At 40.8% G+C, this 22,385-nt stretch overlaps 1 protein-coding gene across 1 annotated transcript in view; it reads right to left on the reverse strand.

Moving 5' to 3' along the window:
* Positions 1–22,385, reverse strand: part of LOC132955988 (cytohesin-3-like) — a 33,859-nt gene that overhangs the window by 6,207 nt on the left and 5,267 nt on the right. Inside the window, exons 2-10 of the mRNA XM_061029114.1 lie at positions 12,589–12,671; positions 12,230–12,294; positions 10,543–10,609; positions 10,231–10,349; positions 8,271–8,351; positions 8,059–8,171; positions 5,401–5,549; positions 5,134–5,245; positions 657–733 (exon numbers count right to left, since the gene is read on the reverse strand). Coding sequence (XP_060885097.1) covers positions 657–733; positions 5,134–5,245; positions 5,401–5,549; positions 8,059–8,171; positions 8,271–8,351; positions 10,231–10,349; positions 10,543–10,609; positions 12,230–12,294; positions 12,589–12,671 — 866 coding nt within the window. The remainder of the gene's footprint in view (positions 1–656; positions 734–5,133; positions 5,246–5,400; positions 5,550–8,058; positions 8,172–8,270; positions 8,352–10,230; positions 10,350–10,542; positions 10,610–12,229; positions 12,295–12,588; positions 12,672–22,385) is intronic.

Below are 22,385 nucleotides of genomic sequence, written 5' to 3' on the forward strand. Positions count from 1 at the left end.
GGTATGTAAGAGGGACATTGATTGGATTGCTTTGATGCCTTCTCGTCTTAATGTTTCCGTTTTACAATCTGCTTTACTCGTCTATACCGTTATATTATCAGCTCTCTGGAACACATGGATCTAAAATTAAACACATTTTGAAAATAATTGTAGAGATTCTTAGAGGTTGTTTGACATTTTAAAATGTGCTTTTTTTACTCTCTTGTTAGTTAAATGAAAGGGTTGATACCAGCTTGTTAGCTTAGCAAAGAACAGCGTATCATCTTGTTGCAGGGTAAACCATGAATACTCCATGAAACCATGGCCAAGAAATATTCCTGCACATAATCCTCGGAAAACCAAGGAAATTGATATTTTTTAATGTAAAATTTTGTGACAGATTAAAAAAATAAAAGACATTTTATTCATTGAACTTAGTAAGATTTTTTTTTTATAGGTTTGGACAAAGCTAGGCTAGCTGTTTGCAGATAAGCTAAGTTAACCTTCTCTGAGGCGTAGCTGAACAGATTAGAGAGTGGCATCAATCTTCTATAACTCTTAATGTCGATGCGATCATGTCATATACAGTCTGCTTAACAAACCATATTCAGCCTTTATTTGTGAACGATGCAGTCACATCAGACACACATAATCCCTCGTCTTAACAGCCCACTTACTGTTGTGTATTCAAAGTAATAGAGGCAGTTGTCAGTCAGAATGAACCACCGTCTCTTCCACGTCTTCACCCTGCCGCCTGCAGAGAGAAACACACGACATTTGAGTTCAAACTGGGGAGAGGGGGGACATGTCGAAACCTAACCTGCTGGAGACCTTGCTCCACGTGCCACATCTGGCTCTGATTTTCAGTTTTCTGCATTATTAGGCTCAATCAGAGGCTGGATTCTCCCCCCCCCAGCACCCCCTCCCCCCGTCTCAAGAGATCCACGCCTGGGGGCTCAGTGGGGATGGGAGAGGGGGGGGCTCATGAAAACTGGTCCCAGACGTGTATCTACATACATGTGAAAACTAAAGCAGGAGTGAGTGGGGTTACACATCCGAGTGTAGGAATAATATCATCAGCGACACAATCTCTCCATCTGCCTCCATCATCAGATAAAAGTAGATTATCGGGATTATTGGATTTTCCCGTCAGTGATGCAATGAGCTGTTTACCTTTGTTATCAAACTAAACACAATGAGGCTGATGTCAGTGCGTCTCCTGCAGCACGTGCACAATAATACGCTTTGCTGACATCACAGAAAGAGCGCCGAGCAGCCGCTACTGATGTAATCAATATGTAATGTTCGCTTGACCCAGATTTTCATTCTATACGGGTAAAAATGCAACATCTATATTATTCATGAGAAGTGTTGACTTTAAGATGCATCCATGCATTTTACTCAAGTAACAAGGACGGAGTCAGGTGAATCCACAGACACATTTTACTCAGCCAGTTTTTACCACAAAGCAGTTTATCCTGCTTAGCCATATGTGAAATTTCATCCGCAAAACCAGACATTTAATATGAAATTCAACTGCAGGTTCAGGTTTTCATGTTTTTAAAATGCACATTTGTCATTCACTTAGTATTATTGAACTAAGGATCAAAATGTTTCCCCTGAGTGTAATTTAGTCAAAAGGTTATTTGTTGGATGTATTTGACGAACAGCCACTATAAAGCACATTGACTGGTCATTTCATAGCAGTATTGATTCAATTGGTTAGTTTACTAACTGAACACTTAATAGAATTAAATGCCAGATGAGTCAAATCATGATTCTTTCACATTGCTCCTCTGGGGAGTTGTGTGTAACCTGAACAAACAAGACCGGAAGGGTCGTTTTTTAAGTGTGTCATGGTGAGCAGAAGGGGGCGAGACATCCAAACTGTGCCGAGAGCCTACTGCTCTACTCTGGCTCCAATTGACAGCACCAGCATAATATGTCAGCGTCTGTCGATTTTGTGTTGACTTTAGTTCAACGGGAAGAGGTGGATACACATTGTCCCTCTTTCACTGTCAATGGTTCAAATGAATATGGACCAGGTCAAAAATGGTGGCATCTGTCCTTGTCTTCTTACTCTTTTCCATCATTAAAACCTGGACCATCAAAGTGTCAGTCTAACCTCTATGCAGACAGTAATCCTTATGATAAACAAAAAAAAAAAAAAGTTGAAATAATAATTTAGCATGCTTTACACACTTGATGATGAGGGATTCAGACGTGGCAGCAGGCTCAATCCTCGCTAACAGTATGGTGTAATGAGAGCTTATGGAGCTTCAGCAGTGCAGCAATATGTCATATTGAAAAATCTGACAGGCTAGCAGAGTGCATCATTCACAACTAAAAGAAAATCCTCTCTCATTAGGCGGGGAGTCTGCTGGTGGAACTAAAATGAGTGTAGAATCCACTAATGAGATAAATGATGTGGGAAATGCAGCTGAAAGCGGGAAGAGGATAAGCAGGCAGTAGTGCTTGATACTGAGGTCTGTAGGAGTGTAAATACAGGGGAAAAAATCATAAAAGCAGGGGTCTCCTTCATTTAAATGTAATGTCCAGAAATGCAGCAGTGGGTATGCAGCCCCACTAGCCCGATACTTCACAGGAGCTGTGTGAGGCGCAGGGCAGGTTCAAATGGTGGGAGAGTCAATCAAGCAACGTTAGCCTTATTTGTAAAGAATTTCTTGCTCAATTGCTTTAAGGTTGTTGTAAGGGTTGTACTGTCCCTTTTTAGCAACTTTAAAGACCCAGTGCAATACATTTTAGAAGTAATCTTTAAGCGTTCTTGGCAACAGTTGCAAAGACGTACACAATACACTCCTATGTCTGTATGCTAATATGCTAACATTTAAGCTAGTAGCTTGGTTAGCTTAAAACAGTGTTAATGAAGAGGATTTGGGGCTTAATTTTGTTACCTTTGGACCTGGCCTTGCTAGCTTTTTAAAGTTATTTATCGTTATTGTGCTAAGCTAAGTTTAGATGGCAGCTAGAAATTTGACCTTTCAATATTCGATTGACCTAAATTCTTTGTCTAGTAGCGATTTAGGGGGCAAAAAAGTATGTTCCTTTTTTTTTTTCATTATTTCCTCAAAAATGTTCACATCAATGAAGTTGTCCTGACAAATGGAGAAATGAACCGATTAAACTGTCCAGTCAGCAATTAAAAAGCAAACACCTCAACTACAGTACAGACGGTCAGGGTAAATTAAAGTCATGTTTGTCTTAGTTAAAATAAAGTCAAATAAGTAATTTTGACAAATGTTATTCGTGGGAAAATCTGTAGCCTAATAATTACTTTTCCTGGATACACACAGACATGATAGGCTATGTTTGTGTGCAGACAGTCAAGATATTATAGAGGAACTTGCATGTGACACTGTAGTCTGATGAGGTCAACAGTTACTCATGTGAAAGCTTCTTGGGACAAAAATTAGTGACCTGCTTGTGCACCAACTGAGACCAGCCCTGTGCGTCATCCAGCTACTCCAGAGGCACAAGAGGAGACCAGCCAATCCCCATGCAGAATGAGAGAGACCACTGACCTGATGATCGCCTTTGCCTTTAAATGAGACAATCCACCGTTTCACTATGTTGCTCAAAAACTGCTCTAAATAAAATAAGCCAACTAAATGAGGTGGCTAGCATGTTCAGGGGCTCGGTGTGCTGAGGCAGCCAATGCCTTTATGAGGGACTCTGTTATGAACCGGGAGGATGGAGGAAGGAGTGTGACCTACCTCCTAATACAGAGATTCAAGGAGGAACAGCCATCACAGAACAGAACAAAAGTTGAAAGGGTGAAAAGTTAGAGAGAGCGAGTAACAAAAAAAGCACAGAAGGTTTCTAAACAAGCACAAAGATCACCATGTCATAGAGACATGGAGTGAAAGTGTAATTACAAGAAGCAGCATGCTTTAAGAGAGAAGAGAAGGAGAGAGACAGTAGCCTCCGAGACAAAACAAAGACGAGGTATCTGGATGAAGAGAGAAAGGACACATCTCATAACATCATGAGGAGAGTTTGAGGAGGACAGTTTTGGCGGAAAAAGGGATGATTTAAACCAGTTAGAGAAGCAGAGGAAAGTTCAGAAAATAATTGATTGCTGTGTTAGCTTTTGTTGAACCACAACCACTTTATAGCCTAGCTATGCTATACGGAGCATAAATTCATGACTGAAGATTATTTCCTAACAATAATAGTTAGCAAAGAGCCGGTTAAATAGTAACGTTTTTGTGAACTAGCCGCCGGTGACCAATCAGTTGTTGTAATACAGTTAACAGTATGTCCCACAGTTGTAAGCAGGCTAACAGAAATAAGTCGCGAGCCACAGGCCTACTATTAGTTGAGGGAAGTAATACCAGGCCCAAAGTGCTTAAAGCTAAATGCTAACACTGACATGCTAAAGCGCTCACCCTTCGATCGCCGACCCAGTTTGCTAACATTATTATGAATTTATACTCAGGTAGAGCAGTGTCATACACAATGGATGGTGTTACACCACTTTTGACAGCTTTCTCCATTTTGGACTCTTATTTCTGTCTATTTCATCTTTGTTGCCCAAGAGCTTTCAACCTCTAAAGGCTCATTTATGCTCTATGTCTGATACGCATACAAAATATTGACAGAGCCTTCTGCCTGTACTCTGCGCTTATTTCATCCGTATTTCTGGACTGTTTTTCGGAAGCTTATGGACACAGACCAAAAAGTTGAAATACCACCTGAAATCGTAGGCGCAGCGTCGAGCAGTGTAGCCAATAGTTCAAGCCAGACCAGCAAAACACAACCAAGAAGAAGAGTTTGGAAAATGGCAAAAACCTTTTTTGAGAAAACATTGTGCGAGTTGGTTATGAACTATAAAGATATATGTGATGTTAACCTGCCCATTGGACAACGTCCATCCTAAAGTAAAGGACGCATGGGAGTATATGGATAGTGACCATTATATCGTTTAAAATGTATGTGTCTAATTTCATATAAAGGAAGCATAAATGAGCCTTTACATGGTTACTTGACAGCCAATCATGAAATAGTTTCACAAAATCAAACAACACAAACACTCATCCCCATGAAAATGAAGGACCCTGCTCGACAGACGGGCTCTGCTGACATATACAGTATATATAAACACAATACTTTTCTCTCAATTAATGTACATACCAAGCTTTAAGAGCCAGCCTTCTCTGTCGGGGTTGAAGAATGTGTGCGTCAGATCATTCCCATCATCCTCTGGGATCTTGAATGGCTCGTTTTTGATGCTGTCGTAAAGATTCTGCAGACAGGGAGAGGTAGACTATTTATCAAAAATGAAAACGGTGGAGGTAACACATCATTCTCATGGAGTAGGTGTGACAGAGCAGTCACAAAGATCAATCATCCCACACAAAAACACACACACACACACACTCATTACAGATATACCCTCACCCTGAGAAGCTCCTCTGGCAGATCTCCTCCTTCATTGATGCCTCTGTTCATTGAAATGAAGCGTTCCACAGGGGGCTTGTCTCTGACGTTAGGGTTGTGTAGGCTGGTGTTCAACATGATGATAGCAAATGACAGCACATAGCAGGTATCTGAGAGCAACAGAGAATCGAATGTGTTAAAAGAGAGTATGTCCTGCTGTGGAGACCCCATTTCAATTTGGTAATAACACGCTATTCATTATCTTAATATCTATTTCCTAGTGTATTCTCAACAACCTGATTGAATGCTACTACAAGTCTCAAGAGGTCAAAAATAATAAGTTTCCCTCCTTGAGGAAATAAAAACATTTCCCTAGTTAATCAGTGTATTGTTTGCTAAATTTGAAAATATAAAATGACATGTTAAATATAGGTTTTATTTTCCATTTGTATTTCTCTATGGTGATTAATCTCTAATGTGAAACAGGGAAAATGTTTGTAGCAAATGTAGTGTAACATTTTAAAGCTTAAATTTTAAAGCGCTCGTACATATAACAGGATATCATCAGCATAAAGAGACACCTTTAGTTCATCTGATGTTATTGACGGCAAAGATGATCCTGATTCCACTAAATTGAAATGTTTCTTTAATTGATCCAACACCAGACTGGTATAGGAGCAAGAAAGATACAGAAAGACACTGAGGAAAAAAAAGGTTAAGTCTCTCTCTATTTATGAGACAAGTGGATCTTTAGAGTCAGTCAGCCACGTCTGGGGGGGGGGGGGGGGGGGGGGGGGCAGGGCTTTTTCTCTACTCCGTGTTAATGTGCAGACACACACGGGCCACTGGCTGCCTGTAAATGAATCATTCATTCCCCTCTGTCTGTCTCCTCTCACTGACACACTTTGGTCCTGGCTGTCCTGGGCCGCCTATTGTCTGCTCTCTATATAAAGATAGAGTGTGTGCACAGTGGGGGGAGAGGTGCTGGAAACAGCCAGAGGAATGTCAGTCTGATCAAAAAAATTGATGAGCATGAAAAATTAAGTTGAGAGACAGAGAGGGTTTGCTCATGCCCGTGAAAATTATCTATCAATATAATAACTGGATGTGTTGTTTTATTTAGGGAAACAATGTACGGTTTTGCAACATCCATGGTTCTAATAAGAATCTGCAAAACATTTTGTCTTAAAGTTTTCAAAGTCATGCATTTTGGAGGCATTCATCATAAATAAAGTTGCTCTCTATATATCACATAACATATAATACTGCCACTCATTATTTAATGTGTCAACTGAATTGCCAATTCTGCTTTATTTCCTCAATGGGACCACAAACATCCTCAATGAGCTTGTACACAATAAGTTGCTCCACAAACGTTTTCAATAATTAACTGCAGATCGTTGTAGCTGTAGGCTTTGTTTATCACAGGACTTTGTATTACTCAGCCAGGTTGAGTCCTCCTGAATAATGGATGTCTCTTGTTTGTTGCTGTGTTGTTCACTCCAAACATATCTGCTGCTGTGAACTGTGATCTTTAGTTACTGTTATCCTGTTAATCCTCATTGAGCTTTAGTTACAGCTACTCTCAAGGCCTAATGATTAAAATGCATTAAATAAAAAATAGGCCATCACTAAATGCATTACAAAAACCCTCAGGCGGTACTTCTGCGGGAACATTAGCCTACACTGCTTACATTGACTTTGTCCAACATATTGGATTTCACACTTTGCTCGTACATATACCCCCTGGGATAAGTGGCAGGGGAATTTATTACATGGGACACTATTTTTAGTTTGAGTTTTGGGTTGCATAAAAAGATGAGCTCCATTTTAATATAATGAAGAATTTAAAAAGTAATTGGGTCAGCTATGGCATCAGCAATGTGGTATTGTAGAGGGAAAGTTTAGATGTAACTCCATCTATTTAGCATGCTCCAAGAGATTCACCACCACCTGTCCAACACTCCAGCTCCAGTCTAGTAGGTGTGTTATGTGTTTGTTTTGCTGTGTGTCTATGTTTCAATGTTGAAAACATAATAGATACAAATGTCAGCTGGACTACATTTTAAAACAGTTCATTATAGCATGCTCCTGACTTGTCTTGTGGAAAATTACTTTAACCACATTGACATGTAAACAAGTTAATAGACTTGCTTTTCATTGGACTGGTCTTTAAATAAGATCCAGTGTAAAATCTCTGCACCTTTAAGAAAAAGCTAAAGACCCAGCTCTTTCATGAATACCTACTAACTTAATGATGATGGTCTCAATATTATTGATGATGATGATGATGGTAGTGACGATGGTTTTTGTTTGATAACGATGACTTATAAGATGGTTTCTATACTGATTAGAGCTCTCAAGAACTGCCCTCAATGTTGTGCTTTGCCTCTGGTCACTTCCTGTCAGCACCTGTGTGTCCAATCAGACTCAAAGCTGATCGTTTGCTCTTACTGACATTGTTCCCTTTTTTCTAGATCCTTGCTTGTGTTGTTCTTACTCTCTGATGCACGTCACTTTGGATAAAAGTGTCTGCTAAGTGAATTGTAGAATTGTAGAAATCATTTCATATAACACTTGTAAAAAGAGGGTTGGGGTCATTGAAGGGGGCACAGGAGCTCTTCTGAGAGGCTTGTTGGATGAGTACCAATAACCCATTGGTGCTGCTTCGCGTCTCACCTGTGGATTGGAAGACTCCGGGGTTGCATTGGCAGTACCGCGAGGCAAACGCCTCCATCATACGATCGATCTTCTGGGCTTCACCCGGCAAACGGAAACTCCACAAGAACTGCCTACAATTTAAAGCAGAGGAAAGGAGATTATTATGTGTTGTTGCTGGGAGTAAGGGTGCACAGTACTTTAAAAAAAAAAAGGTAAATCATTCTGCTGACCGTAGTGCTTGGACCAGGTTGAGGTCTGCAAACTCGTGCAGCTCCACAAAAGCCTGCAGCACCTTGATGTTGAAGTCATCCCTGGTGATCAAAAAGAAGGATGAGAAAAAATTCCTAAAGAACAATTAGACCATCCAAGAGACATCAAAACACCTGAGAGAAGATTTAAGATAACTCTGAAAACAATGTGAACCCTGAAGACAGGGTGGGGGGGAAACCCTATTTCCTCCATGTTAGCATCTCTCAACCTGAATTCCTGTTTCTCAGCATTCCTGTCATGTTTGTGCTCTTATTCATACCGGACGCTGGGTCTGGAAACAATTTAAACAGCTGGCCGATGCTGAGTGTCTCTCCGCCCTGAGGGGAGTAAAACTGCATGTTTGACTGATGAAAAACAGCCAAAAACTGAAACCCACACAGGCTCCCTTTTTCTTTTTTTTTCTTTTTTTCTCAGAGGTTTGTTTGGCCAATCGGAGGGGGTTTTGGAGAAAAAGTCAACAGCTTCTCTCGGATTGCGGTCACAGCTTCTCTGATCATGTTTGTTGTACTTCAGGGTCTCATGTGATCCAGATCCTGGATCAGCTTTGTGTTGTGTGTTGTTTAAACGAAAGCAGGAATTCTTAGACTTTTGTTTGAGGTTGAAAAATAAACAACAAACTTGTATTGCAATAACAGTCTTGGATTATTTGGCCGATGACGCAGGGTATTTCTCTCTTTCTCTGCAGCCCAATGAAATGAATGCTGTCCAATGAGGGTTACATATAGAAGGTTATTGCAATAGGTGCATTTTATTAAAAAATAAACCCGCCTGCTCTTTGTAAAATAAAACTCATATATAGGTGTCTCAGTGTTGAAAAGGTGGGTTGTATTGTATACAAACAAACAATAACAGCTTCATTTAGCAGCCAGTCATCCTCTCAGCCTGCATCCATCTCCTGCTATCTTTTCTCCTTCCAGCTATTTTCTCTTCACTGCCTCCATCTCTGTTTCCATGTGTCCTTCTCTCTCTCTGCCCCCCCCCCCCCCCTCTTCCTCTCCCGCTCGGCTCAGCATGTAATGATAGGTTCCTGCTTCTTGCATAAGCTCAATTAGTGATAATTACTGAGCGTGAACCCTCAGCCTGTGTTTAAGTGTGATTTTCACCGGGTAGGTGGTCTCTTTGATGATGCTCCATGAATAAAGCCCTAAAAGTCCCCCCTCCCCATCCTTCAGCCTCATTCACTGAGCGTGTGTATGTGTGTGTGTGTGTGTGTGTGTGTGTGTGTGTGTGTGTGTGTGTGTGTGTGTGTGTGTGTGTGTGTGTGTTTCATTGTCTCTATTGATTCATAGTTCTTTCCTAAAATAACATAGACTAATTAATTTGATTTTTTTAAGACATTGACTCCTCTGTTACGATACACTTACAAAAAAAAAATCAATGACAGAAATTTGTTATTGAAAGACCATACTTAAATCGGAGATCAGTCACACATACTTCAGGTAAATATCAGTTTATATAATATGAGGAATGTTGGTGTGCATGCCATTTTCACAGCATAAACCTTAGCAGCTCACATTCAAATCATTTCTAATTGATAGTAGGTTTTTGAAATTGAACTCAGATGATGAATCAACTGCATTTGCTCGTCATAATTCTGAAACACTAAACTGGAACTTCCTCTTTTTTGATTCAGTGTATTTTGTCCCTTTTTTGCCTCTAATCTGATCTTGAGATAACATCATCCATCTCACTATCTGCAGGACTTCTTCTTCATTATCCAGCAGTCTGGACTAAGAGACGAGGAGCTGCATTGCCCTTTTTACTACCAGTTAAACAATGACAAGACACACAATAACTCAAGGATTCATAATGTGGAGGGGGTCAATCATGTAATAAACTCAGCCCATAATATCCTTCTCTAATCACAGACAGAGCATTAATCTAATGTAAAGAGAGGGGGGAGGCTGTTCTTTGTCTCACCGCTCGCCCAAGTAGTCTCCGATGACAGTCTTGTTGAGACCCTCGCCTTTGTAGAGGAACTGTGCGATGTCTTCAGGAGTGTGCTGGAGGAGGTCGTTCTCCAGCAGGAACTGGATTCCCTAGAGAAACGGGGAGGGAGAGGGGGAGGGGCAATCAGGACGGCTGTTCATCTCAATTGAGGAGGGATGATGGAAGATGACAGGGTTTCATGGCTGAGAATGGATCGCTCTTTGAGGTATAGCACAGGTGAAATCGTTTATTTCTGCAGATACACTGGAGGCTGTGGTGCTTTATGATGAGGGCACGCTGTACCTTCTTTGGATCCATGTTGAATTTCTTTCTGCCCATGGCGATCTGTTTGTTTCTCTGGGAGGTTTTACTGCAACACAGAAACATACATGTAGACAAAACACTAATAAATACACTTAGGTACTCTAAAAGAATACCACATACAGGCACCTGAATAACAAACATTCTATTATGCTCTATGTACGGATGCAACATCTCAATGGTCCAATGACCCATTATATATATTCATGTCTGAGACTCATCTGAAACTCATCTTAAAAAAACATGCTCTAAATGTGTGTGTGTGTGTGTGTGTGTGTGTGTGTGTGTGTTAACATGCACTCAATAAAAGTGTTAGGTTTGATGACAGAGCAGGCCTGACCTCAATGATAAACAGTACACACAAACACACACACACACACAATTTATGTATGGACAAGACAACATGCCTGATTGATTTAGTGAGCACACATGCTGCATATCAACTGTCACTGTTTGCTTTATGCAGCTGGTGGTTAAAAACTTAAACTGTCTAAGCAGCTCGTCGTGAACAGTTTTTTGTAAAGAATGGTGTTGTTAACATTTTGAATCACTAAAAAGTATAATAAGTCAATATTTGATCTATATAAACAACCAAATGGATATGTCAGCCTTCATATAAAGTCACATCCTGTCCAGCTACGTCAATGTTACAGCCTATATCTGTCAAAAAAAACAAAAAACTTTGACGTCTTTGAGCTCACATGCAAATCCCAAAGACGAGCGAGATAAAGGCGGTGACTCAACACTCATAACTCTGCTACTGGTTATTTATGACTGAAGGCAAACACTTTTACAAGTCTGCTTTAGGGCAGTGGAGGTCATCTTTTTATTTTCTGTAACTTAAGGAGTCACATTTATTTGACACGGTTTGCAACCTTTAAACTCTCTTATAAAGTAACTTAAGCACTTGTTATCACCTTTGAATTCATAATTAACTTCACTGAATATATATCACTGGACTACATGTCAAATTAATTTGGGTAAACAACAAAAAAATATAGAGACTGATGTCACTTTGGCACGTGTTATTGGGACTTTAACACCGCTGATTATTAAACAAACTGAAATGACTACTGATGCCCTTTTTATGATGTACAGCAATATATTTTATATATATCTGTAAGTGCTGCCACAGGGTCTGTGTTAGGCGAGGTGATAAACAGCTCTATTAAAAGATTAAAAGAACCTTTGTTGACACTTTTAATGGAAAGGATCACAATGCTCAATACGTTTGACACTTAAAAAAAAAGCAGGATTCAAATTTTCTTCAGAAAACATGATTCACACAAGTTCAGGACAAGATCAGTTAAAGAGATATGCTATGTAATGAGGCGTGATATTGAAAAAAACAATGAAAATGGCCACTTTTCTCCAAATTTAAGCACTTGTTAAACAATATTAAACAGAGGATAATATGGGTTAGGGTTAGAGTTAGTTACTTTCAAAAATCAACCTGAAAGTTCCTATTTAAAGCAGAACTATTGAAGCCTACTGGATTGCCATAGATTACTTTAGATGAACGATCGAGTAAACCTACACAATAAAATGGAGTATTTTGAAGCTGAGAAACACTTTAAAACCATTGACAAATGCAACGTTTCTGATATATACTGTCTGATGTAAACATGCACATCATGCAAGGAATGGCATCTCGACTGCAGCGACTTACCTTTCTCCAACACACGTCAGCTGCTCGATCTCCGTCATGACCTCTGCTATCTCAAACTTCAACCTCTGAGAGAAAGTGAGACATGTCTCGGTTAAAACAGAGGAAGCACAAGGACATGTCCTGCTGCTTGTGAAGAAAAGATCATCGATTTCTGACAGCAAATTGACTTTGCAAAGATGTGCTGTAGGTCTATTTGCATTGCACACAGCATGCAAATAGAGCTTACAGTTGATAGGCAAAAGGTTAGAAAGAAAAGCCAAGCAGATACTGTACTCAAATTTCAAATTTGAACGATATGTTATAAATAGATGTGAAACAGCTCCTTCCTGTACTGTGTTGGATATACTTATGTCACGCACCTCGATATCGTCGAGCAGCTCTCTCTTCCTGCGTCGGATGTTTGACAGCTCATCCCTCTCCTCCAGGGACAGATCCTCAGGAACTGTAACACATGATGGGGAAAAAACACAGCTTTACTCTCGTTCTGTGCACAACTCACATCCCTGCACACACTCAGCTCAGTACAGGTGAGAGACACAAAAGTGACAAGGCTGCTGCTGCTGCTGTTTCACCTTGTTCAGCTGCAGCAACACATATCAAGAGGCAGCGTGTTCGCCCTTAATTAACTAAAAAGAGAGAAGACGAGGGGGTCTTAATTATTCCACTTGAAAGTGTTTTTTGTGCCTCCCCCCTCCTTCTCCACTTGGCTCAGGGGGAAAATGCTATTAATAAAACCAATCCAGATTAAGATTTCTTTCATTAGGAGTGATTTTTTAACACGGCCCACGACCCTGAATCCCTGGCCGCGAGGGTGTCAGAGCTCCAGGCGTAATGAGCGTGAGTGGAGGATGACTTGATTTCTGTTCGGAGTCCCCCCCCCCCCCCCCCCGTTCTTCACTCTGACTTGATCTCTCAATCTTGTTTTTCAATCTTTTACCCCCCTCCGCTCATTCTCTCTTTTTTCATTTCCACCCACACACACTTTATTTCTCAATTTTTATGCAGAAAAAAAAGAAGCCTCTGCGCAAATCTTGCTTCATTAAGCCAGCTTAGAGGCAGAAAACGGAAAGCTCTCAACAGGAAAAATGGCACATCTTTTATCACAGTCACAGCTGTGTGCCTATGAGCTGCTAAAAAAAGAGAGAAATAAAAAAAAAACACTTGTTATTTCCTCTTACAGGCGGGAAGGAATCCCAATTAACGTTCAACAAGGTCTACATGTTCAAGAGAGGGCATGCAGCCTGTTTAATTCAACAGCTTGTAAAAGAGTTTGCGTTCAGGGGAGCCAAGTATTGTAAAAGAAGGCATTCAAATTAAGAGACAAAAGGCGCTTCATAACCTAGTTATTTAATCCTGAAGCAGCATGATGAGGGTCAGCTAAACAGCAGGAGAAACAGCTGAGGGAAATCCTTTGTGGGCCATGTTTTTAATAGACAAGATAAGGGACTATAAATGTGTAAATGTATGAAAATAAAAATGTTAATTAGCATTGCTAACCTGAGGCAGTCTCACAGCATTCATACACAAAACAACTGTGAGCTCTGTGATGAGACCTTTTAAGCTATTTAGTGCCCTTAAACAGATATACGGCCGTTTTACATGATTCTGTAATCTTCTTCCGGAGTAACGTTTTCAAAATGTTGGCCCATAGGCATTAAATTATGTCCATGTGTCTAAAGAATACCTGACACACATGCTAGCTTGAACATGTTAGAACTTCGATCTTCTGCCAACCAGCAGCTGGTTAGCTTAGCATGAACATTGGAAATGAGTAAAGAGCTATAAAACCTTCCGGCACATCAAAAGATAAACTAACTTTGTTATTTATCTTGTATGTTAGATCCGAGTCAGTGACTTAAAGACAGGAAGGCTAGCTGTCTCTATGCTAACTTAGCAAGCTGCTTGCTGACTCTTCCTCAAATTTAACAAACGCTACTTTCCATAACTTGAGATTTTTTTAAACCTGCTGGGCTGAGCGCATTCAAATTTCATGTTTTAATGTGTCACAAAGCCACATTTTGTCAAAGCCTTGGAGATTTAGCATTTCCTCTTGAAAAAAGGCAAATTTGATTAGCTTTAGGATAAACTATAATTTAAGTTAATACATTTTAAAACATTACAAGGTCATTCCTGCCACTACAAAGTTACAATATTGGCAAAAACTAAATAATGAAACACTTAGTTGTAAATAACCTAAGGCACTATCTACATATTGTTTATGATTTATTGTGACAGAGATCACTCACACCAAAACTATCTGTCAGTGCTGAAACACTGCAGTGGTTTATTCAAATCAAAGACACACTTTCTTTAGCTTAAACTCATAACCAATAGTCTGCTAAATATTGCCATTCCCATCATCCTCGGTCAACTAGTTGATGCCAGACTCCTAACTCACTTAACTAGCTAAACTAAGATACTTAATGTCAACAAGCTAGCTTTGTCATTAGAAACCTTTTAGCAGGCTGATGTTAGCATTTAGCAAAGAGCATTGTGCCTTTTTCTGATGAAGACGATACCATTAAGCCGGGGAAATGGACAGCAGATATCAGGCTTGGAGGAAGTTGATGTGCCAGGAGCAGACAGCTAACATTTTGCCTGCAGGTTGTGCATTAGCTAATGGAGATACTGGCTGCAACAATGTGTGTGATTACAATCTTGACTCATTCCAAATCTAATGAAAGGCAGAGGAAGCTCCCTTTAATCCAAACCTACCACCATTAATGGCAGCAAAGCTTTCCATTATCCTCCAATCCAGGTCACCCTTACTGGCATTTCTTTATTATTTATCTTTCAGAATCACATATTCAAAATAAGACGGGTGCTATAAAACCAGTGCTAACGTCTCTGGTCCATTGGTTAATCTTGTTTAGTGTTGGTGGAGGGGCTCTTCTACAGAGGTGGTCCACCAATTACATGATTAACACACTTCCCCCTGTGACCTTCTGTGACTCATTCAGGAAATTAGTTTGGTGTCTTCAGCAGGCACAGAGGGAGTCATCAGAGGGGCAAAGCTCCACACTTGACTCAAACCAAACTAGGCCATGCTTGAATGATAATTTACTAAGATCAACTTTGGTGTGAGTCATTGCTTCGTAGTAAACAAAAGACCTTGGGGAGGTCAGACGGTCTAATAGAGGGGGCAGCTGTAGCTGGTGCAGAACAGTTTTTTTTTTTATCGCATGTGAGCTAAATGGTCAGACAATTTTAAAGCGTTCAACCTCTGTGACTTTTAAAGAGGTCTGCATTACGAAAGCCCCACAAATCCACCGTATGAGTGGTGGGTTGAGAGGGTCCAAAGGGTTTAAACTCCAACATGTGCACCACAGAAAAAAAAAGAAGCTCCAGTAATTTCCCCCCCTAAAAAACAAAATCCCTCAAAATCTACTTTTGGGAGTAAATCCCCTGCTGCTCCTCACACCCAAAACTAACAACTGTCCCCGGCCACCCACTGAAACCAACAGCTTTGATGGCATTTAAACTAATGCAGCGATGCTTTGGCATGACAAAACCTACCCCAGGGGGCACATCAACGCTTAATTTCAGAACTTTTAAAATATTTATTTTGGTCGAATTTGCCATTTTTTAGAGAAGGGAAAACAAAGACAGAGAGAGTATGTCCAGGCCTTGAGAACTTAATCACGGACTTCCTCACGACCAGTATCCAACAGCGCTGAGTGAGGAGCTCAGAGTGAAAAATCCCACGCTCACTTTAACACTGGCTGCGCTCCCACACAGTTTTCACCGACTCGTGTGACTGAGAGAGGATTTGCCCAGATCTACTGGCTTTAAACTGCGACTTTCGCTGCTATATAATGTCGCTTAAAAGTGGGTGAGCTTTAAAAAAAGATAACCCTGTTACCCCCCGGCTGGCCGTGCAACACAGTGGTTAACACGTGCAGAGGAAGCAAGGAGGGCAAAAGAAACTTCCTCTGGATCCAGACTCTAATCTGAAACCCGCCGCTCTCAATCCCTCTAACTGTAGACAATGACATGCTCTGCATTAAAGCCTGGGTCACACACACACACACACACACACACACACACACACACACACACACACACACACACACACAGACAGACAGACAGACAGACAGACAGACAGATATGTGGACAGAGCCCCACATGAGCACACATACACATCAAAGCCAGCTGGCATTAATCCCATACACTCGCCCTCCCCGCCTCTCTGTAAGTCTGACAGAGCGGAAGTGTGATGTATAACAGCATATGCACAGATGTTGCCGCCGACCAGCCTGCTTGCCTGCCTTTAACCTACTTCGCCTCAGTGATGCCGGGTGAAATGTGACGGTGTGAGCAGTCTCTCTTTTGGCTCAGAGGCCACAGAGCAGGAATGCTGGGACATCAGCAGAGAGGGGAGGTTATGATACAGAGGGTGAAAGGCCAGACACACAGGAGGAGACATGCATGTGCAAAAGCCATGCCGCCATGTAGAAATAGAGAGAAAGGGAAAATCCCTGGAACAAAAATTCTATGTTGCATGGTGTACTCTTTAATGGAAAAGTTTAGAACATCATTTTCCTGCTTAAAAAAGTGTATCAAATGATGATGGTAATTAAAAGAAATCTTGATACAGATTTTTTAAAAACATTATATGCACATAATACACTTAATCCAGTTTTACAGAGCCCAAGGAGAAAGAACAAAAGAGAGAAAAAGAAAGAACAGACCCCAAAAAACAGCAACCAATTAAAACAGAAGGCATAGAAGCTTTTATGTCCGCTGAATCATTATTGGGCTTAAATTAATTTTGTAGTTTACATTAGTCATATTGTTTCTTCACAAGCACATACCTTTCTTAGCTTAGCACATACCTTTCTTTAAAAACTACGACCCCCTGATAAATATCTGTGTGTGTGAAGTCATGCATCATAACTCACTGTGCAGTAGCCTGATCAGTAATAATTCAGTAACATCAGTCCCCGGCCATTATTGCGTGAGAAGACAGATTTGGGGGGGCTAATATGGCTTCTAGTTTTTAACTACCGCTGGGTCAGGAGGAGAATCTGGGGCTCGGGGGAGCTGAAGAGCCCTCACACTGATTGCTCTGGTTAATCTGCAGTTTTGGGGAGGGACCTCCTGCTGTGAGTGCATTTTGTGTTTGAGTGTGTGGTTGCATAGGAGGTGGTCCTGCCCACGATGGCCTCCCTATATCACACATCTGCTCAGCATCAGCACTATATCAATATTTGATTTGATGAACACAGCCAGCAGAATCTGAGGGGGTTTTCCTACGGCCATATGCTGGAGCCCAAGCAACCATAATCTGATGATATGATAGGCCTGAGAGTGAATTAGATGGGCGCTGTTTCTCCTGGAGTCAGGGTGGGATGAGGGGCTTTCACAGGGTTGGCATGGTCCAAGAGGCTCTGTTAACTCACAACAACAGATCTTCATCCAGGTTTTAAACAACATTTAGAGGAACGCTTTCACTTTTTTTTCTCTCAAAGGACTGGAATAGCTTAAATGTAATACATAGGGGTCGGATACTGGAGTTCAAGTCACTTTAATACCATCAATATGTAGTTCAAATAACTTTAGGGCGTGGCTACCTCTGAAAGACAAGGTATACTACAGTGCTATTCAACCGGGATAGAGACTAACAATATGGCAAGAAGAAGATTAACTTTATTCATCCCCCCAAGGGAAAATTGATGGGGCACCGCGGCAGAGCTCAGGAAGTGATCTGGCACGTCTCTAGCTACCAGACCAACTTCCAGATTTGGTCCACACCGAGACTTGAGCCGCCGACCCTCCGGTGCCCAACCCAAGTCCCTACAGACTGAGCTACTGCCGGCCCAAGGATAGACACACGTATTTACCATGATGTCCAAATATGGTCATTTCCTGCTTCAAAAACAAATTTGGTGATGGTCAAAATGCTAAAAGTCTTCAAAACAGCAGTCTATAAACCACTTCACACAGTTCATGTTAGATATCTACATGCCCAGTGAAGTTCAATAAGCTCTTGTATATATATATATATATATATATATATATACTCTGGTTTATGACTAGATAATGACGTAATTTTCAACCCCAATCGATTGTTTTTCTTGTTAACTTACAAATTTCACACTAACCTCCAAGAGCCACTAGCTTGACTATAAACAACTTCCTTGCTTTTGCAAAGCTTGATCCAAAAGACAACTGGACTTTGTTTGGAGGCTCAAAGACGTTTCATTCTCTCCTCTGAAAGGTTTCTTCAGTTTTAAACTGTTTGAGAGAACATAAATATAAGTCTAGGTGGATCATTAGTATGCAAATGATAAAGATGGTCAGATGGTCCATGTGACAGACATCTTTCTTTGCTTCTTTCATTGCACAATACAAGATTCAAACGTGAATCAAACATAACCCTCGTCTCAACAAACCACAATGGAAGACAATAAATGTTGAAAGACGACATTGAGGGGTTTACTTCCTTTCCAACAGTGCAGTCACTTCCTGCTGGTGTCAGGTGATTGACAGCAAACAGAATGAATGTGACGCTCTATCTGATATGAACACGCTCACCTGCATTATTGCGATTGATATCTAGCGAGGGGAACAATTTGGTCTGCATTTCATCTTGTACACAACAACAGATGAGAGGAAATAGGATTTCATATCTCCAGTGATGTTGAGCAGATACGAGCAGAGAGAGAGGGGGCCAGTCTGGATGATTGGCACTGACTTCAAACCTTACAGTGTTGAACAACATGTCCGCCTCCAGCCCTGCTCCAAGTCCACATTGCTTCTGTGATGGTTGTGTGCCTGCCTGCAAAAACACTGACTTTGTCAGACCACCCTGATCTGAGACACAATTTGACCAGAGCTACCTCTGATCCATAAAATAGAAACCACCCAGCAAGTTAAGATAAGTGGTCTCTTTTGGTATTGACATGAAGTTCACTACAGTTCCTCATAGATGGATCTTGTTAAAAAAAAAAGATTTGCTTTCATGGCTACCTGCTGGTTTTTAAAAAAAGCAGCTCTGTCCTCAGCATGTCTATTCGAAACAGAACAGTAGATAATACTTTGTTTTGGGGGAAAAAATGAAAGGAAATGAAATGAAAAAGTGCCAGGGAATGTTATAAAGGTGAAAAAAGGAGTTCTCCATTTCTTTTTGAGGCTGAAGCCAAGAAACACACGTCCCTACAGCTCCCCCTCCTCATTCAGTCTGTAGAATCAGCTGGACCTTGTTTTCTCTTAACCCTCCTTCCACTGTAATTAGGTGTGGATTACTCCAACACGGTACATCTCTGCTGCCCTAAATGTCAGACTGTGCTCCGCCGTGACTCCAGCTCATTTAATTTGCCGTTCCTTTTTGTCTCCCATCTGCTCTGCCTCACAGTTAAAGGGATCCCCCCTCTCGACAGCTCCAAGCAATAATTCCAGGCAAAGAGTACCTCTATTCAACAGCAGAAATGTTGCTTTACCGACAGACCCCTACACACACACACACAGTCACACTACCATGGTGATGGGAACATGTCGGGAAGCCTCCCCAGTCTCGCTCCTAATCAGGTCCATATGTAGTCTCCTCTCTCACTTCAGTCATCCACTTTGTTACAAGCCCCGGCTCAACCCTCGCACGTCACCCGCCAGCCCCGTCTGTGTTGGGGTATTTGTCTCGTTGCATGTGGGTACAACGTGCTGTATGTTTAATCTTCTAATGTTGCACCACAAAAAAAAACCCCATAATCTTGGCAGTCAAAATGAATTTCTGTTCTTTCCAAATCTGCTGTTAAGCCTTTAAACAACATCGGCAGCCTGGCGGGGTCAACCGACGAGACTGTAAAAGAGACCATTTTCACACATTTTTTTGGCATTGGTGTCGACACACATAAGAGGCACGTTTTGTCTAAACAGCTGCAGACATTTGTTTTCTGGCTACTGGGGTGTGTTGCAGGAAATTTGGAAATGGTGAATTCAATCCAGCTCAGTGTTTTTTTTTATACCTGAGGGGGAATTCTTTCTGGGGCGATGCAGGTGAATAAAACAGATGTGAAGTACACAAGACATCCACTTGAAAACAAAGGCTTCTGAAAGGCTTTATAGCCATACTATAATGACTTTCTGGAAGTATCTTTTATGACCCTCTATATCACTCATTTTGCAATTTTACTACTATGGAGAGCTGCATTATTTCAGGTTGTATTGGTGTCTCTACTTTTATAATATTGACCTTGATCTGCAGCCAATTCTGGATTTATTAAGTCTGTAATTTAAAGTATTATATTTATGTATGGATTCATCAATAATCAAATGTTCTCTTGGTAAATACATTTGCTGTTGACTAGCTTATGTTTTAAAGAAGGAAGGAAACTTTTTAAACTTTTTTTTATATTTTATATTTTACATTTTTTTATTATATTTTATATATTGTACTATCTTCTTATACTGTATTATTTAAGTTGTTGCTAGTTCTACTTTATTTCCTTGTTAATTGTTTAGCACCAATACACCAAGTCAAATTCCTTGTATGTATAAATGTACTTGGCAATAAACCCAGATTCTGATTCTGATTCTGAAAATATCCACAAAGAGTGCTAAAAGCCAGTGATGCTTCCCATGGTCATGTTTTGTCTGAAGCAATGTCCAAAATCCAGAGTTCTTTCAGTGAATGTCTTCAAAACAAAACAATAAACCAGTAAATATTTAACTGATTAAAAGAGTTCCAAAACAAATGTGAAAAAAATTCTGTTATTTCAGCTTTAATGCATTTTAACCTATAAGCAGATTCTGAACGCAGTAAGGCAGCGTGTACAGGGCCACATTAGGTAGATGAAACAGATGCAGACAGACACAGATGTCTACGCTCTGTTCTGCGGCTATCTCGCCATTCAGCACCAACCACTTGAAAGTAAGCGAGCCAGCCTCCCAGGGCAAAGTTTAGCTAGAGAGCAGCCACATCTCGCCTCGAGTGATCGCCCACGTGTCCTCCCACACACAGAGCCTCGAGCCACAACAAAGAGAGTATCCTAATCACATCAACTTCCCCTTCTTACAGACTAATCCTCCTCAGAATGACAGTCGATGCCAAGAAATCACACACACACAGTATGATGATTCACATTTTTTCTGAAGCTACCTTAGCTTGGGTTTCATGCCTGCTGGGTTAAACAGTTTGAGGACAAGACACTTCTTCTCCTTGTAAGGGAGATGCTTCATTGAAAAAAGAACAATCTCAAATCCAAGGCGTTCCTTATTGATCCTTCACTCAGAGAATATCATGAATGCTCCATTGAACGCTTAATATGCGTTTTTTTGATCCAGCAGATGTCGCCCTTGAGCACCAGCATGAAACCAAAACAACTGGTGCTGCATTGTTGTGTTAGCATGCTAATGCTAGCGATCTTTATTCTGCTCGTATCTTCACACTGCATGTAAATTTACCTGAAATGAGCGTGATCTAGAAACACAGTTAAGCAGTGAGTACAGTATGTTATTCTTCTTTTCTCTAGTCCCTCAATTAAACAACTTTTATACATGAGGGGAGGAGTCAGCCAGCCGTCCGGGCGATGTAAACAAACTGAAGATAGGACTCTGAAAACTCTGAAAACATCACAGACAGTGGGACTCGGGTTATTTTCAGAGGATATACTTGATTTATATTACATTTAAGTGTGAAAAATCACATAGAAAGCCTATATGTAAAATGCTTTTACAGACAAAACTATTGTGCTGCGGTCTGATATGATTTGTTATTCTAGCACACACTCACACTTTCAGCCCAAAGAGAGGAGAAGAATTGAAGGGAAAAAAGCCTGCCCCATTCAGCTTTCCCACGCTCAGAGAGACAGAAGAAGTGTCGATTGACGCAGAGAGGTTATCACCGAATTTACACAGGAAACATGGCAGAGGAAACCTCACAGGACTCCCTTCACAAACATTTTAGTGCATTTTGTTTTGTCAGCAGGGGCTGTATCCAGACTTCTGAGACTGGGGCGCTGAAAGTTTTTTATCATTAAGGCAAACAACAGAGAATTCAAATATTCAGTTCCTAATTCTCTGAGGACTTAGAAAAAGATGTTTCTGTATCTTAGTCCGAACTTCAAGTGAGTTTCAAGAAGTTACAAGAAGTTTCCATTAAAATGATTCAATTAATATACCTGTGATATTCTGTGGTTACAGTGGGAGACTTAAATGT

This window comes from Labrus mixtus, chromosome 21 (genome assembly GCF_963584025.1).
Source record: "Labrus mixtus chromosome 21, fLabMix1.1, whole genome shotgun sequence".
Lineage (NCBI taxonomy): Eukaryota > Metazoa > Chordata > Actinopteri > Labriformes > Labridae > Labrus > Labrus mixtus.